Consider the following 18,209-nt stretch of genomic DNA (forward strand, 5'->3'; position numbering starts at 1 on the left):
ACAGTTTTCCAACAATCCCCCCCGTGCCTGAAAGCATTGTCCAAATGATCCTTGAGCTCTGGCAGTATTTGGGCTCTGACCCAAGCCCCAGGAATCCTGCTCAGTGCCTGACCACCCTCTGGGGGAGGAAACTTTTCCTGAGATCCAACCTAAACCTCCCCTGACACAGCTTCATACCATTATGAGTGGTATGAATTTATATACTTCAGTATTCATATAGGAATATTATGAAGCACTGTTATATTTAGAGACAGTGAAACAGGTACTGTCACTGAAGGACTTGTGTAGAAACCTTTTCTTATTTAGACCAACCAAGAAATGATAAACTTTAAGTGCTTTGGTTGTATTCCCTAGTGACCCCACTAGATGGAGCCCAAACTGAAATGAGGGGAAAAAATGGACGTGAATTTTAGTTGTCATTAATTCATAATAGCTATCAAGCACCAGATTATACAAGTGATAGAGTGGTAATTTAGATTTTTTCAGCCTTTAGGTTTCAATGTCAGTTATTGCTGGAATTGTGAGAAACTTCTGTGTTGCATTATTTAACAGAAATGTGATCCTATTAGTGGCTAAAACTAAAATGATTTTTGTTGGATTTTGTAAAATTTGAATGTTTAGTAAAAAATTTTCGAATTTTTGTAAAAAAAAAAATTGAGAGAGGAATTTTTTGGAGGCAAAGTGATGCTGACATGGGCTCCATTATATCCTGCCATGGCCAGGTTTTCTTTGCAGACAGGACAGAAAATGTAGCATGGCTACATTTACTGAAAGATTTTCTCATGTTGAGCTGATGTTGCTTTAGAAGCAATCTTTTCTAGGTATTTGTCATCAACCAATGAATTAAAACATGAAAACTACTAAATAGCACTATTTGAAATATTCCATTGATTGAATTATTTTGTGTAGGTTTTTGAACATTTCAGAGTATAGCTGATGAACGGGGCATGGGTACTGACATTGTTTCGTAAACCAAGTTTAAAGTAATAATAATAATAATAACAGCATTTATTTTAGAATCTTTCAGTGTGCCCAGAAGATGAATCAATCATCATGTCCTCTTTTGTAAACACAATGACTTCACTAAGTGTGAAACAAGGTAAGTTTAAATGATCTTGGAAAATTGGTAACAGACTGGCAGATTCCTCTGAAAAGCTTCATCACTTTTGTTTCCTGTAATCAGTAGAAGCAGATAAAGTGCATTTGTTCCTTTGTTTCTCTTTCATTTTTATATTTGCTTCTTGTGGTGTGTCCCTTTTCCAAAGAGTGCTATTGGGTAGTAATCCTACCTTTTAATATAGAAAACATTACACATATTTTCATCTAGGTATTTTAATTTCTTTTGCTGTAAGTGCACTGGATCAAAATTCTTGGGTAAAAACATGAGGTTCATTACCCATATCATTCTTTACTACTTTGGGGTTTTTAGAAGGTCTGATATAGTATATCTGAATTTGTAATTGTTTTCTAAGGGTTTTCTGTTCTATATTTTTCCCTGATGCAGTTGAAGATGGAGAGGTATTTGACTTCAGAGGAATGAGATTAGATTGGTTTAGATTGCAGGTAAGAATTGATAAATATGCATGACACTTCACTGACTTAAAACCAAAATATTTCATAGATTACTACTGTTCTAGATTACTGTCACACTGCAAGTGGGTGACAGGCTATCTTAAAATAACCTACTCTTAAACAAATACTTTAACAGATAATTTGCTATGTCTTCATATAGCTTCATCTGCTTTGGGCACTTTTTGCAAATCATCCCTTGGGGGTGTTTATAACAGTTCAGAAATAGAATGTGTTGAGGCTGAGCCATTTGGTGGGTGTGCAGAGTGTGATTCAGCCTGCCTATGCTGGTAAAAGAGTGCTTACAAGTTTGTGTTTTGTCAATACATTTGTTCTGCAGTTTATCTGTGAATTAGTGTTGTATTCAACGGATATTTAGAGACTTCACTGAAAGGCAGTTTGCTTTTTTTAAGCTGTAGTGGAAAGAGAAGGATACCTACATGGTCTTTAAATACTGCGCAAGCAGTATTTAACATTGGTATTGAGCAATAGCAATGGAATTTGCAAAAAAGCAGCTGCAGATATAACATATAAATTGTGTTGTGTCTTTCCAGGCCTACACCAGTGTTTCTAAAGCTTCACTTGGTCTTGCGGACCATAGAGAACTAGGAAAAATGATGAACACAATTATTTTCCACACAAAAATGGTAGATTCTTTGGTGGAGATGTTGGTTGAAACCTCAGATCTTTCTATCTTTTGGTATGCTACTAACCTGACGGTACAATTTTTTTATTACTTACTGTTTGGTTTGTCCTTGCAAGTATAGTTTTTAAATAGCACACTTCATAGTGTCTTGGGGATGGTCGATTATCCCATACCATTTTTGAGGATTTTGATCTGTTTTGTTGTGTTTGTGCCTAGGATGGCTGCTGTCTGTGCCCCAGCCCCCATCCTCCCTGGTATGGGATAAGAGATGGAATATCTTGGGGATGGTTTATTATCCAATACCATTTTGGGGGGTTTGATCTGTTTTGTTTTGATTTGTGCCCAGAGGTGGCAGCTGTCCCCGCCCCACCCCCATCCTCCCTGGTTCCGGGGCTATGGCGATGTTTGGGAGCCAAGACGCAGTTCCCAGAGGGAGTTGGTGGCGGGGCGAGCGGCAGCCCCTTTCTTCCGGCGCAGGCGGTTCGACTGGACACATGCAGCCGGTATCTCGGACCAGGGGTCCTGCTGTTTCTGTGGGTTTTGCCTGCTGCTTTTTTGGTTTTGGGGTTTTTTTTGTTTGTTTGCTTTGTTTTGTTTGTGGGGGTTTTTTTTTTTTTGGTTTGGTTTGGTTTTTTTTGCTTCGGCACTGTGACTGAGTTTGCCGGCTTGGTTTCTTTTGCTGCTCTGCTGTCGGGAAGCCCAGAGCCAGTGCGTGCCCTGCCAGGATCTAGGAACACCCTCATTTTCCTGCCGGGGGGCTGCCCCCCCCTGCCCCCGAACACCCTCCGCACAGCTTGGGGAGGATGGAGGGTGGGGCGGGAACAGCAGCCACCCCAGACACAAACAAAACAAAACAGACCAAAATCCCCAAAAATGGTATGGGATAATACACCATCCCCAAGACACGTAGGAAGATAGGCCAGTGGAAGAATCAATAGGAATTTTTTGTTTCTAGAAGAATTAGTTTGAAAAAGGTATTTATGAACATCTGTCAGAGATATTCTCCAAGTAGTCATGTAATTGACCACGAACCATTTTCAGATTCTTCCTTAATACTTTTTTGCAAAAAGTGCAAGTTTTTATAGTGCTTATGTGGTAAATGTCAGAATAAAAATATGATGATGATAATAATAGTGTAAAATAGAAGTCCAAATAAAATGCATGAGAAGTAAATGCAGAAAACAAATGTTATGAAAGCATGGGGCAATTTTTGGTATAACTACAAATCTGATGCTAATCGCATCTGATTTGTGTGAAATAAACCTTATTTGTAGCAAAAATATATATATTGTATTTAAATGTCTGATTAATAACTGATTAATTCTGTTCAGTTTTTATAGTCGTGCTTTTGAGAAGATGTTTCAGCAGTGTTTGGAGCTTCCCTCTCAATCAAGATACTCAATTGCATTCCCACTGCTTTGTACTCACTTTATGAGCTGTACCCATGAATTATGCCCTGAAGAGGTAATTTTAAAGTTTTAGTTGTTTTCGTCTCTTATTCAATGTAGAGTGAACTAGAGCCGAACACTTCAAGAAGGTGTTTGTTATGGCAATTTAAGATTTGAGGGAGGAGAGTGCTAAAAATGTAAAAATGAAAGTAAAACAAGTAGATACCTTGTTACATGACTCTTCATGCATAACTCTCTAAATCCTGTTCTGAAGTGAGAAGGCATTTTGATCTTTGCTTTAAGGAGAGATTATGTTAGATACAAAAATTAGATGGCTTTTCAGGCTTAGATGCTAATAAATTCTATATGCCTATTAAAACTTAGAAGCAACCATTTTCCTGTCAAATGGTTTGTAAACTCATAGTTAGGAGAAGAAAATAGGAAGTTGGGGATTCTGTATGGCTTGTTATAGTTTTCTTCAGTAAGAAAAAAAAAAAGTGATACACAGTGTAATGCAAGGATTTGCTTTGGTCAGAACTGGGTAATGGAAACCCTGTTGGTTATAGTTAGAAATTGAAAAATACAGTGTTGCTTGAAGAAATGGACCCTTTGTTAAAGGAAGCAGTTTGAATCTGAGGAAATTCTTTCTATTTTTGTTGTAATGGCATAAATCCTTTAGTACATTTCCTGTACGTGCCTTGACTTTGGAATTAGTCTGGGAGTTAACTTGGTCGTATTTATGTAGTGCTCATGCAAATGTGTTTTCCTTCTTAAGAGTGCTCATCTGAAACAATTAGTTGCATAAATTTATTGTAATATACACAATACGGGGTTGTGTATATTAAACATACTATTTAACATAACTTATTTAAACATAAACTTTATTGCAATATACATTTATATAGTTATTTTCCTTGTGTGCTTTGCTTTAAATAGCTGCTAATGCTATTTATACTAGACAAGCACTAAAAGGTTTCCAGGAAAGCTTAACCCTTCAGGACAAGAGACATCTTTGAGAACAATTATAGTAACAGTAAAGAATCAGTAGCCAAAGTCCACTGGACACTAGTTACTGTGCATTCAGCTACAGCAAGCACATTTTGTCCCAGCCAGCAGAAATTGAAATTCAGTTTCTGAATTGTATGCCTTGGTAACTATTATTGTATTGGAAAAATAATCTTTGCTGTGCTGTGTATAATGTGTCGTAGTGTGGCTGATAGAAAGTAAATATCAGTGGTGAAAGGAGGATTTCAGCAAGACAGAGACTGTGCTTGTGCAGATCCAGTGACAAAAGAACAGAATCCAGAAATTAATGTAGCAGGGCTTTATCATTGACTTTTTCAGTGGTCTGAAGGACACTGCTTTCTCTGTAGCTTGAGTTGCATGCTCTTTTCCCCCTAGACTTAGTATTGGCACAAATTAATGAAGAGGACATTCACAGAGACCTTGGAGTATTGGACACATTAAAGTAGATTTGCTCCAAAATTAAATATGAAAACCTACTTCTTCAAAATTTTTGGTTTTGCCTCTTTCTACAGAAAATATTTTTAATGGTGACTTTGAAAATTTCATGGTTCAAATTGCTTCCAAAAAGAAAAAAATTAGCCTGGAGTCAAGATTATTGAGGAATAATTAATTTATCATTTTCCATATCCTAGTTACATGATTAGTGAACTGTTCTCTGCAGTGCTGTAAGACTGATGGGAAACTGAAAATTCTGCTTCCTTTTCTCCCTTTTTTACAGCGACATCATATCGGAGATCGTAGTCTTTCCTTGTGTAACATGTTCTTGGATGAAATGGCTAAGCAGGCTCGAAATCTTATCACCGACATTTGCACAGAACAATGTACACTGAGTGATCAGGTGAGTATGGTTGTGTCTATTTTAATTCTCCTTTGAGATTTTCTCCATTCAACTTTCTGGATTTTTATGGTTCTATTTCCTGTTCACATGTTTTCCCTCTGTTTTGGGTAAGCTTTCTGTTCATAAAATTGAAGGTGATTTGAGCAAGAATTTTTAATACTAATATTGTGTCAAAGGAAGAATGAGTTATTTGTGTGGTGAAGTGTGCTAAAAAATTGGATTTTAATTTGGAGGGGCTATTTCTTTTTGTTTACCAGTTGTTGCCAAAACATTGTGCCAAAACCATCAGTCAAGCAGTGAACAAGAAGTCAAAAAAACAGACTGGAAAGAAAGGAGAACCTGAAAGGGAGAAACCAGGAGTAGAAAGCATGAGGAAAAACAGATTGGTTGTGACAAAGTAAGCTGCTTCTTCTGTTCCTTTCACCTTGAATCCTAAGTCAAAATGTGTTTTTACATATTCAATGCATGTTGCTTAATTTGTTTGAATAAATTTAATTGGCTGTAAGTTCTACAGCTTTGTGGTTTGTGAGCTTATGATGCTTCTGTGGCTTGTATAGAGACTGACTTTTGTTACAAAGGTAATAGGAATGTTTGTCACTTGAATTTATCCCCTTGGCTGTTTCCTGAGCAGAAAGAATCCCTGTGCTGGAGCTAGGCTTCCTGAATAGTCATATTAATTGTGGGCATGTGAGTCCAAGGAGTAGGCGGCATCTTCGATTCTACCTTTAGCACTCTTAAGTACAGGCTGGGCAGGAAGTTCTTGCTGCTGTAAGGCTGATGGCTGACATGGAGTTGTGGCACCAGTGCCAAGTGGGGAAGGTTTCCTTGTTAGTGGCTGTAGAAAAACTGAGAGCACCACCAAATCAGTAGCAAAACCAAAAGCAAACCTGGAAGAGGTAAGAGGAAAGGTCAATAAATACAGTTTGGGGTGTAAGAGATTATAGGGTAGGAATGGCTATAAGATAGGTGTAAGGAGAGATCAGAGATCAGGATGGTAGTGTGATAAAAGTATGAAGAGGAAGTAAGCTAAAAAAAGGGAAGTGTTGTGATTGGGGATGCCTAAATTCACACACTACTGAAGGGGGGCAAGTGGTTTTGCTACAGCTGGAACAACCAAACAGCAGAGAAATGTAAAGATTAGAGAGGTTGATGGAAAAGAACTTAGTTTAAGATTCGTTCCCCCAATATTTTTAGGTTTTTATTACTGCCTACTAGGAAACATTATTTGTATTGTTTAGTTCAGTTAGGGAAAAGTCACTTTAACAGTCTAGTCTTTTGGGGGGGGGGGGAACATATATGTGTGTGTATATATATATATCTCTTAAAAAAATAAATCTCATATCACTGTATGCAATGCAGATCAGTATGTAATTGTAGGATGTGTTCTTGGCCAAAATACTGTTTTTTAAATATGCTAGAAAAATGCCTCAAAGCAGAGCATGATAATGAAGGGTTAGACCTGTACCTCCTTTTGAGGCATTATCCATTCAGCATGTGCCTTCCATTATAATATACACTTACGTTATATTAAATATTTTTCTTAATTTCTTGTCTATTCTAAAGCCTGGACAAACTGCATACTGCACTTTCTGAGCTCTGCTTCTCTATCAATTATGTACCAAACATGGTGGTTTGGGAACATACGTTTACCCCAAGAGAATATTTGACATCTCACCTGGAAATCCGCTTTACCAAGTAAGAAATATTGTAGAGTTAGAAGCATTGATACACAAGATAAGCCTTTGCTAGTTTATGTTGGAAATACTGTGTACTTACTACATTAAACTAGGTTTTAAAGGTGGATTGTGAAAACCATGACTAGAATTCCAGCTCAATGATTAAGGTACATATGCAGACATACACAATAGTCAGTTCCTGTTTTAAAACAAAATATATTGAAATCCATATAATCTATTTAACAGCCAGATCCTGCATTCCCAGTCCTGTGTATTTTGTAGGAGCTGGTGATGGCTGGTTTTAGGTATTTATGAAGACATGTATTCCCACCATTCTTTTGCACAGTGCTGGGTTGTTTTCAAGTGTTTGAGTCCAGTGCCTTGCTGAAAGGAAGTCTAAAAATCAGAAGGCAAGACCTGACAAAGCCAACTGAGAATATGTGCAATTACTTTTTTTTTTTTTTTTTAATAAAAAGTGTTGATGCTTGATATTGCTGTCTGTTCTTACCTTGATCTTCTCATAATTTTTTTACAGAAATAGGCAAATGGCAACTTCTGGAGAGGACTTCATATTAAATGAGCCATCTATCCTACTATTTTATACCAAAAATTACTAGTTATATATTTCAAGCAGGGTATAAGGCTTAATCAGTTTAATCATCAAGACATAATATTAGGTCACTGGAGCATTCCATCAATAAGATATGGTGGCATAAAAGTGAAGATAACTTCATGACATTTTAAGAAGTCAGCTCTTCAGGTTTATGAACTTAGACCACTGTTGGCTTATTATTTTAATTTGGGGGAGGTCAGCTTGTAAACTGGGGTTGAAGCAACAGACACATTATTTTGAGACTGCTTTCCTCCTTCTTGCTTCATGAAAGAAATGAAACTTGTTAGCTGAGCAGAATAGATATTCAATTTCTAATTATTTTTCAGACCTTCAAGTGGCATTTCTTTCAGAGGTTTGCAGTGTTCCTTTAAAGACAGTGTTCGTGTTTCACTATTAGGATTTGTTTACTGTTTCGAACTGCTATGTGTCACGTGTGATTGGACTGGAGCTTATTATTATACCGTTTAATCTTGTTATTGTATCAATTTTGAATTTATTTTAAGAGACTGCCTCAGAAGCAAACTGTAGAAAATACTTACTTACATATGTCCAAGCAACAAGTTACTTTAAATAATGTGGTGTTCTCCTCCAGACTAACTCACGATGAAGGTCGTGATCTAACGATTTCTTTTTTTTTATTCCTGTTCTGCTTTTGAAAAGTACATACTACTTAAAAGCTTAGCTCTTAAAGTCTGAGACCATTATAAGCTTAAAGTAAACACTACAACAAGTATTTATTTACTAAGAAGACTTCGCTTTTAAGGATCCCCTGATAAAGTTTGTTTGAGGATCTGGTTCCAGTGACATACTGAGTAAGGTCCATGTCCGTGTATGTTAAAATAGAATATACAGTCCTTCATGCAGTTCTGTTCAAGCTTGAAAGCTAGCCTATGAGCATCTGTTATTAGAAGCCTGGTTTTATTTATAGTGAGAATTTGAACAAATTAAAGTATGTCCTGCAATTTCTTGACTCCTTGATTAAAGATAGAAACCACTGTGTTAGCTAAAGGGAGATGTATTTTTCATTAATAGGATTTCTATTTATTTACTTAATGTATAAATTGGATATATTTTTCAATTCATACTACACTATAGCTGTTTGGTTTTTTTAAAGATATTTCAAACTAAAATTATAACAGCAGCTTTGGTGAAATAATTTTTTGAGTTAATATGCTTTGAATACTTCAATACATGATTGCTCTTGCGTTTCCCAGAAGTTCTTCATTTTAAAAGATGTCAACGTTAATTTATTTTCCAAAATATTTGTTACATAAGCCTTGCACAGTGTGAATCACTCATATATATATAGATAGATAGAGAGAGAGAGAGAGAGAGAGAGACAGATAGGGGGAAAAAAGCTTTCTTTGAAAAGTACTTGGTGAGTACTCTTAGTCTCATGAAATTTTTGCTGGAACCACTGATACAGCTGTCTTTGGAACCTAAAAGAGTTTTTAAAAGTGACAATGTAGTATGTGTATTGATTAGAGTTTTGTAGTTGCAGATTTGAGAAGTATTCAAGTAAAATGAATATTTTCCATGCTTGAAAGTATTTCAGGCCAGGTTGGATGGGGTTCTTGAGCAACCTGGTCTAGTGGAAGGTGTCCCTGCCCATGGCGGGGGGGGGTAGGTGTAGAACTAGCTGGTCTTTAAGCCAACCCAGGCCATTCTATGATTCTATGAATTTCCGTGGATATGAAATCATCTTTAGAGTTCCTTCTTTGTTGAATTTTTACTAAGAAATGAATTTATTTGTTTCTAATCCTTTTGTTTCTAAAAGGTCAATTGTTGGAATGACTATGTACAGTCAAGCAACACAGGAGATTGCAAAGCCTTCAGAGCTGTTGACCAGTGTAAGAGCCTATATGACAGTCCTCCAGTCAATAGAAAACTATGTACAGATCGACATTACACGAGTGTTCAACAATGTTCTGCTTCAGCAAACCCAGCATTTAGATAGTCATGGTGAGCCAACCATTACCAGTCTGTACACAAATTGGTAAGTAATTATATGAATGCTTGTTACAAATTTTTTAGAGATTTTTTGTTACTGCTGTTTAATGAAAAATCTGGAATTGGAGAAGTGGAGTTATTTGCTAAGTTTCCAACATCACATGTTTACTTCTCTCTATACCTGTTAAAAGCAGTTTAAAGTTTGCCTGTTGGCAAACTTCTGACACTTTTTATAGGGACAAGATACAGAGTAAAATGCAGGCATCAGTTGAACTATGAAAATAAAGCTTCAGTCTATGAGCCTTGCTGTCCCTTGTCACACTATACTTCATCTATATAGAGTATCCATGAACATGTGCCTTTTCATCTAAAACTTTTCCCCTTTCTGATAAGGTATTTGGAAACTTTGCTACGGCAAGTCAGCAATGGTCACATAGCCTATTTCCCAGCCATGAAGGCATTTGTGAATTTGCCTACAGAAAATGAATTGACATTTAATGCTGAGGAATACTCTGACATATCAGGTAAACTTTGATATTTCTACTCAATATTTGTGAAGGACAGTTATTGTATTGCTTGAGTTACTGGAATAACAGTAACTCTCAGAGCAAATGTTACTGAAATAACAGCTAAGTCTTAGAGTTAACATTTGTTAGCCTTCAGTAGTATTTTAAGTACTTTTTATTCATGCTGCCTCTTGCCTCACTTTTCCTATTTTTGGTCAAAGTAGCGTTGCATTTAAGCTAAAGAAATGGGTATATTATGTGTTGGTGACTACTGCTTGAATTCTACTACCATACAAATTCTTGTCTTTAAAGTTACACTTAGGGATAAAATATTTTTGCACTTAAAACACCACGCTAGAGAATGATGGGCTGCAAATAAATGAAGACGGAATGTTTGAAGTATAACAGTTTCTTTTATTTCTCAGAAATGAGAGCCCTTTCTGAACTTCTGGGACCATATGGCATGAAGTTCTTAAGTGAAAGTCTGATGTGGCACATCTCTTCGCAGGTTGCTGAGCTTAAGGTAACCTTGGAAACTGGTGGGTGGGAAGGCAGTAGTTTTCTGGTTAAGCTTCCTTTAGCATATTTAATACCTATGTTTCTGCATGCCATCTTTTTAAAATAACTGCATCAAACCTATGAAGTTGAGAATTTTACTGTTCTTTTGTAATAAGTTTGCACAGCCAGTATGTGTGTATCCCACATTCTTCGACAGCTGAATGTTCAGGACTTTATGCAGACTGTTCATTTCTGTGTTAGATACCGTAAGTTAGAAGTCAAGTCTCTTTATCATCAGTGGGAAGAGAAATGTTTCTCAAGATTTCCAGGTGTTCGTGAAGCCCTTACCCAAGACTGTTGACTCTCCAAATGTTGCAGGAAAATCTCAAATCTATCTTAGTACTCTGTAAGGACTTATTTCTTAATGATGTGTGTATGCATCTATTGTTTAGTTTACATGGATGAAAGGCTTCAGGTCCTTTTTTCTTTGTTAGTTTTCCTCATTTTTACATATGTCTTTCCCTCTGGGTCAGCAGTAACAATTTATTATAAAAGTCTGTGTTCTGATAAATAAACCTCACATCTACAGCAACACAGACAAATAATAAAGTTGATGCAATGAAAAAATTTGGAAATGGGGACATGTCAAAGAAATTAGTTTCATGTATATTCAAAACAGCAAACAGTGTCAGGGGAACCACTTGGTACCTGTGCAACTCTTTCTGGAAAGAGGTTTTAATAAATGTAATAATATATACTACTTTCTCCAAGTAGTCATACTATTAAAATATCACTAATTGACCTAGATTTTTTTTTTCATATGACTTGTTCTTTTAGTGTCATTTCCAAATTTAATTCCAAGTTGTTGTAACATCTCGTAATTTTCAGTTTATTTAACCACTGATTAAACTAAGGAATTTTTTGTAACTATTCATGCATGCTGTATTTTGTAACTATTCATGCATGCATGAAAAAGTACATGAATACCTAAGAGATCTAAGGAAGTTCCTTTTTTTATTCAATAACAATTTATTGTCAGCATACCAGACCTTTAGAAGTGTGTGGTTTTAATATATCCTGTGTTACACTTTCAAGGATCTTGTTTTCTTTGTAAACACTTGAATTGCAGTGCTGCTGAAAGGCTGAGATGTATGATAAAAAGGTTTGAAGCCTTTTATTCACTCTCACAGCTTTAGAAGAGGGGTTGCTTATGCTTTCCAAGCTGGCTTAAGAGCATGCAGCAATCCTGACCTGAGTGCCCAGCCTGCCAGGGTAATTGATTCCTTATGCCTATTCCAATTCTTGAGTTAGAGCATAAGGCTTTCCAGGTGAGAATGGTGTGGTTTTAAAGTTAAATTCTGTAACTCCTTGCTATGCACAAAATGGCATCTGTCATGTTTCAAGTTAAGCACAAAGGCCTTCAGCAAGTGTTTGTTGCTGTACTGTTTGTGCACTTACTGATGGGTCATCATATTTCCTCAAAATCAGCACAGTTTATACTGTAGATGTATTTTTTTAAAGCAACCTTAAATCGTGTCTGAAATCCATTGTTTTCTGATACTTCTGAGGGTAAGCAGAGCATAATGTAGATCCACATGTGCCTGACTACATATTGGGAGGAAAAAACAAAGTAATAAAATGTTCATCTCTTTGGCTGAGATAGTTGGCTTAGCAAGAGAGCACTGAGAAGCATCTGTGTTTGGGAGAAGAAAGCAGCAAAAGGAGAGCACAGGGAATTTATTACAAGTAGGGTTCAACATGCTTACTTTGCTTCCTGCAAAGTGGGACCAGGTGTCAGTTTTGTATCTGAAGTTTAAGACTGGGGCAAGAAGGGGAAGATTGCCTCATTTAAGTCACTATTTGAACTGTATTCCAGCCTACTCCTTTTAAATCTTAAATTGATATGCTGGTTATCCTTTGGAAAGTTGAAAACTTGACTGAGTAACAATATGCATGGGCTATTGCCTTCAGACTTGCATTCTGGAGAGCTTTGAGGGATTTAAAGTAAAATGCCAAGTTCTGATACATCAGTTAGTTTAAAATGGTCCATTTCAGTGCAAACCAGTCTTGCTTTGGCTTTTCAGCATAGAAGTACATCATGTGCATGCATATGTGCACTCTACTCATAGTCGTTGAACAGTTTGGGTTGGAAGTGTTGCCTATAATCAAAAGAGAAAAAACCCTTGCAAGAGTGTTAGAATAGTAAAGTGAAGAGCAGACCTTTATTGGAAGCTTACAGGTGTCCCAGTGGTGATGGGCACACTCACCACCGGATTTCTACAATTTTATAAGGTTAATTAATTAGGATATCTAACAGGTACATCCGGTAGGAGATTTGGTTGCCCTAGTAACCCACCTCTGGGTCAGCCCCTTGGAGTTGATCCAAGGGCTTCTTTGCCCCACTTCTTGTTATGACTTCTCAGATTCTGGTTGGAAAACAAAATGTTGTTCTTGTAGGCCCTCTTCCTGACAATAAGACTAAACAGTACTTTCAGGAATGTATTACAATGTTAGCTTATTTGTTCTAAAATCTAGGGGAAAAGGGTAGGAAAAGTACTGGATCTACAACCATGCATTAGCAATCTACAAAACTACAAATGTATGAAAAATATATAAAAAGCTTAGGTATCAGGAGAGAAGTGACCTTAAAGATTCTTGGTTAGTTTGCTGCATTTTCTATACTTCTTTCCTTGCTTTTCACTAAAAATGAGAAAGTAAGGACAGTAGGTGGATTATGGATAGACTTGATCTTATGGGAATAGTACGATCATGATACAGTGTAGTTGTTGGACAGATCTGTTTTGCACAGGCTACTTACTACAAAGTGGGAGTAAACACAGACCACCATTGATTTCATAGCAGCATTATAGATTGTATTGGTTTTTTCTCCTCCTGTGGTCACAGGAATATTTACTCTTAAAATTAATCTGCCTGCTTGCCAGATGCTATGTTTCGCCCTGTTCTCAGTGTGGGTTGAAGTGAAGTAAAATAAAACTATTAAAGCAGCTAGCAAAACTGTCAAAGGTTAGATCTTCGTGGATCCTTAGCAGTAGGTTCCTGCAGGTATGTCTCTTAGGTTTTATGATATATATATATATATAATCATGTTCCAAGCTTAGAGTAGCCTACATGTTTGATGAATATTAATTTTTCCTGCTGCTGCCTCTGGTAATTAAGATGGATTGGAATGTACCTACTTGAAAAATAAAACTATTGATAATCACTTTGGAAGACCAGCCTCAATCCAAAATATCTTGGTTTCTCCCTCCATCCTTCAGTTCTTTTTTACCTTGATATCATTTAGTATATTTATATTTATTAATATAAAATATTAATTGAAGTTTTCTTTAAATAGAAGGAAATACTTTCTTCAGTGTTAGAAGAACATTAAGAGATCTACATTTTCTTAGCTGTTGATTGTCCTCTATCTAAGAGAGAATCACTTCTCCCTTTCTGAAATAGGATACTTAGCACTCAGACTGCAAAAATATTTTTATAAGAATAAACTACCTATTTTTTGCTTGAAGAGAGTTTAAAAATACAGCTTAGCACAGCTGAAGTTCCTCAGCTCACAGGAAATTTGGATCTGACATTTTAGAGATGTGATTATGCAATCTCTGTAATTTAAATTTAAACTGATACATATTTGGAGACTGATTTTGGGAAAGTTGTTACATTTACTCTAATGGTACAAGTTGCATGTATGAGAGCTGTTAAAAATTAGAAACAGACACATTTTCTTTCCTTTGCCCAAACTGACATGAAAACTACTGCACTTGAGTTTAACTGTTTCAGGCTATGGTGTTGGGACTTGAAGGTATGTCTTTGCTTTTATTTATATTATAGTGGAAGAAAATTTCAAGTAAACTGCATCAGGGCTTAATCTGACTTCCACTCTTGATTCCATTTTTCAATTTTACCAGCATTAAATTTCAGCATAATTAGTGAAAGCAGCAATCCAAAAGAATTGATTACTTTGTGAATTTACATTTTTATTGCAATATGTATACTTTTCTTCTAAACAGCTGAGTGGCACAGGGACCTATTGTCTGATTTTACTGAGTTACATTCCTTTGCTTTAAGATGTGGTACACATTGCTCAGTACAAAAATCGTGTTCTAAGAGGTATCTAATCCTCTGCTTTTTGATTCAGAACTTTTGTGTATAGTAGTGACTGATGATAATATTGATAGTCGTCCCATTAAGAACACATTAAGAACATCTGTATTCCATAGGGTTGGTTGCTTTTCTGCCAAGTTGAAATGTCCTAAATCAGGCATTTATCCAGTTAACATGCTGAAATCTATAGCTGACATGAATCCTTGCTTCTTTATAGAAACTTGTGGTGGAGAATGTTGAAGTTCTAACACAAATGAGGACCAGCTTTGACAAGCCAGACCAGATGGCAGCACTCTTTAAAAGATTATCATGTGAGTAACTAACAAGATCCTACTAAAGATACAGTTATTTTTTATATCTGCCTTTGTAAAGAAAATGAGAAAAATTAATTTCTCTGTATTGAGTATCCATAAGCAGCAAAATGTATGTGAGCTCATGTAAACTGATGGATCATTTTAAACTTTTCCGGTCTTCTCATGTACAAAGTGAGATTTCAGTGTTATGTAGTGCACAGGCAGTATATTAGTGGTGAGTCTTAAGCATCATTTCAGGGATGATAATACGTAGCTGTAGCAGCAGTAATCTGGAAGCCTAGTACATAGCTGTAGAATGTGAAACAAAAAATAATTACAATAAAGAGACATTTTTGGACTCAGGAAAACACAGAACCAGCGCTAGCATCCAGTACTGTATACTAGGTTTCATTCCAGGAAGTGGTAACTGTGATAGTCTTCTACTGAAAATCCCATTGTGGATTCAGCTATAAAAACCTGCTTTAGCACTGGTTATTTTGGCTCTTCTAAGGAATGCCATTGTTTCAGTACCTTGCTGTTTTCAATATTTTGTTAAATACTTTGTTTCTCTTATTTGAAGAATTGAGCTTCAACAATCACATTGACAATAAACATCGGCACTTTGTTCATTGTTCTCTTTTCAGCTGTTGACAGTGTTTTGAAGAGAATGACAATTATTGGTGTTATCTTGTCTTTTCGGTCATTGGCACAGGAAGCTCTTAGAGATGTAAGAAAGAACTGAATATGTTCTGAATCATTTTCATTGTATTTAACTAAATGGAATGATAGAATATTTAAAGCGTCACTGTTCAGGAATGCTACCTCTTAAAAGGTTGACAACATGTGGGTGAAATGGCAATACTCAGTTGTAACTGAACTTCAGATTGCAACTTGGGGTGAGGGAATCTATTTTTTGAGTACTATTCAGGGAACTGTTATATTAAAACATCAAATTTTGTTTAGATCATGTTTTCTGTGTTTACTCATTTTAAAGGCTTTTATTTCACTTCTTTATTGAAAACATTTACTAGGTTTTGATGTCTTAAATCTACAAAGCAATACAAATGCGTAAAATAAAAACCCATTTAAATAAAAAATAAGCCCAGTAAAGTAATGGTAGTGTCTAACTGATGATTAACATGGGAAGTAATTTTTCTCATTTTGTATGTGTTTGTGTCTCTTAGGTCTTATCCTACCACATTCCTTTCCTTGTAAGTTCCATTGAGGACTTCAAAGATCACATTCCAAGAGAGACTGACATGAAGGTAATGTTTGACTGAAGGGGTGATAAGTGTCGTTTTGGAGTTTACCAAAAATATGTAAGCAGCAAGGCTTTCATGCTTAGTGTTGAACATCCAGACAAAAAGAACGCCTTTTTTTTTTTTTTTTCCCCCCCCCTTAAGAGCTTAGTAATTGTGGATCTGCAGCCTCCTAATGTTCTGGGAAAAAAAATCTCAACCAACTGCTAGGATAAGCACAAATCTCTATATGCCTGTGATCACATTTAAGAACTTTCATAGACTTAAGAACAAGATTTATCAAGTGTTAAAACATGACAAGCAGAAGAATGCTGAGCTGCTTCATGCTGTGAGCAGTACAACTGGTAAAACTAAATATTTCAAGGACTCTCTGTATGTGGTTGGAGCTCTGTGCATGTAATAGCGACAAGTCTGATTTTGACCTTAAATTGAAAATTTTTGTGAACCCACTGTATGAAATGCTTGAGAAAAAAAAGTTAGCAGCTTAAGTAAGGTTCTGAATGACAGTATGTTTCCATCCAAAAACCCTTGTTGGCACATCACATGGCTTCTGAACACATATGCACAGTAGCTGACGTCTAGCAGGGTTTTAATTTCTTATTGCAACTTGGAGTCTGTGAAGGATTTCAGCTGCTTAATGGTATTGCAGCAGTTTGATTTGTAGAGAATGTGCAGTGGGATATACAATGTACATCTATTAAAAAAAAATAGAACCCTAAGGTATATTACCATGTCCCTCAGCCGTAGGGAGGAGAAGATCCAGCAGACAGGAATTGTGCAGCAAGATTGATTTATTTAATTATTTTACAAACTCTTTTATAGACTTTTTTCTTCATAATCTAATTGGACAAAGGATCAGCCACCCCTTGGGGTGATTGGCTAAAATCCTAAAACATCCATTGTCAAAATATTTTTCTACTGTACTATAAACAAGACTTTTCAAGGCTGCAGGTATTTGGTTGTTTACATAACGCTGCTATCTCTTCTGTGAGAGCGAAAAGTCTCTTATGGGCTTAGAAAATAGCAAGAAAATCCTTGCTAGCAGCATTTTTGTATCCACATACATCTCTTTAACTTTTCCAGAAACAACTTCTAGAAATCTGCTCTTGAGCTAAGTATGGTTTTTAAGGGCCAGAATATGTTGTTGTTGTCCCTGAACTTGAAGTTCACATTTTGCTGTTAGCTCTTGAGGAAAGTAACTAAGTTCTGTGTGTATGAAAATTCATCAAATAAGAAACATCCTCCTCCTTTTAAAAGTTCAGAGTCTATCATTGTGGGCTTCATGATTTCAGAAAACGCAGTTCAGTAGTTATATTCTGGATCATTTTCAGTTAAAATTATTGAAATTTTACATGTATACTATTTCATTCCAAAATATAATCACATGCTCTTTGAAACTTACAATGCTGATAAACCAGTCGTGAATGTCTGATGTTGTTCTGCCAATTGATGGGGCAATTTAAAGAACACAGACACCAATGGAAAGAATGGTCTTATTTTACTATGAATATAAAGGCAACACAGAAGTAAAATGATACATTCAATAAAACTATGCACTCGGCTTTAGCAACAAGCAAAAATAAGCAAGGTAATGTACCTAATTATTGCAATACGAGAGAAAGGATAGTGATTGAGAAAGATACATCACCAATTGCCTAAATACTTTACCATCACCCAGAGTCCACAGTCTGTGGAGCTGAGGAGCTGAGGAGCCCTGTTTCGCAGCGAGGACCTGGTGAACTCTTCCCAGCAGCTGGGAAAATCCTATGCGGTGCCTCCATCCGTAGGTGAGGTCTCCAAATTCGCCCCAAAAGTTAGTGCAGCTTTT

General features: G+C 36.3%; 1 protein-coding gene across 5 annotated transcripts in view; it reads left to right on the forward strand.

The window, feature by feature from the left end:
• The window catches only part of NCKAP1 (NCK associated protein 1), a 61,707-nt gene that overhangs the window by 30,112 nt on the left and 13,386 nt on the right, over positions 1 to 18,209 (forward strand). For 4 of the 5 annotated variants that reach the window (XM_032113729.1, XM_032113730.1, XM_032113731.1 and 1 more), the window contains 13 exons: positions 1,018 to 1,099; positions 1,505 to 1,563; positions 2,124 to 2,269; positions 3,547 to 3,679; positions 5,348 to 5,467; positions 5,725 to 5,864; positions 7,031 to 7,162; positions 9,534 to 9,752; positions 10,100 to 10,230; positions 10,638 to 10,735; positions 15,047 to 15,140; positions 15,767 to 15,849; positions 16,307 to 16,387. In XM_032113729.1, the coding sequence (XP_031969620.1) occupies positions 1,018 to 1,099; positions 1,505 to 1,563; positions 2,124 to 2,269; positions 3,547 to 3,679; positions 5,348 to 5,467; positions 5,725 to 5,864; positions 7,031 to 7,162; positions 9,534 to 9,752; positions 10,100 to 10,230; positions 10,638 to 10,735; positions 15,047 to 15,140; positions 15,767 to 15,849; positions 16,307 to 16,387 (1,518 nt within the window). The remainder of the gene's footprint in view (positions 1 to 1,017; positions 1,100 to 1,504; positions 1,564 to 2,123; positions 2,270 to 3,546; positions 3,680 to 5,347; positions 5,468 to 5,724; positions 5,865 to 7,030; positions 7,163 to 9,533; positions 9,753 to 10,099; positions 10,231 to 10,637; positions 10,736 to 15,046; positions 15,141 to 15,766; positions 15,850 to 16,306; positions 16,388 to 18,209) is intronic. The other variant, XM_032113733.1, reaches the window with a different exon arrangement.

Source organism: Corvus moneduloides, chromosome 7, assembly GCF_009650955.1.
Source record: "Corvus moneduloides isolate bCorMon1 chromosome 7, bCorMon1.pri, whole genome shotgun sequence".
NCBI lineage: Eukaryota > Metazoa > Chordata > Aves > Passeriformes > Corvidae > Corvus > Corvus moneduloides.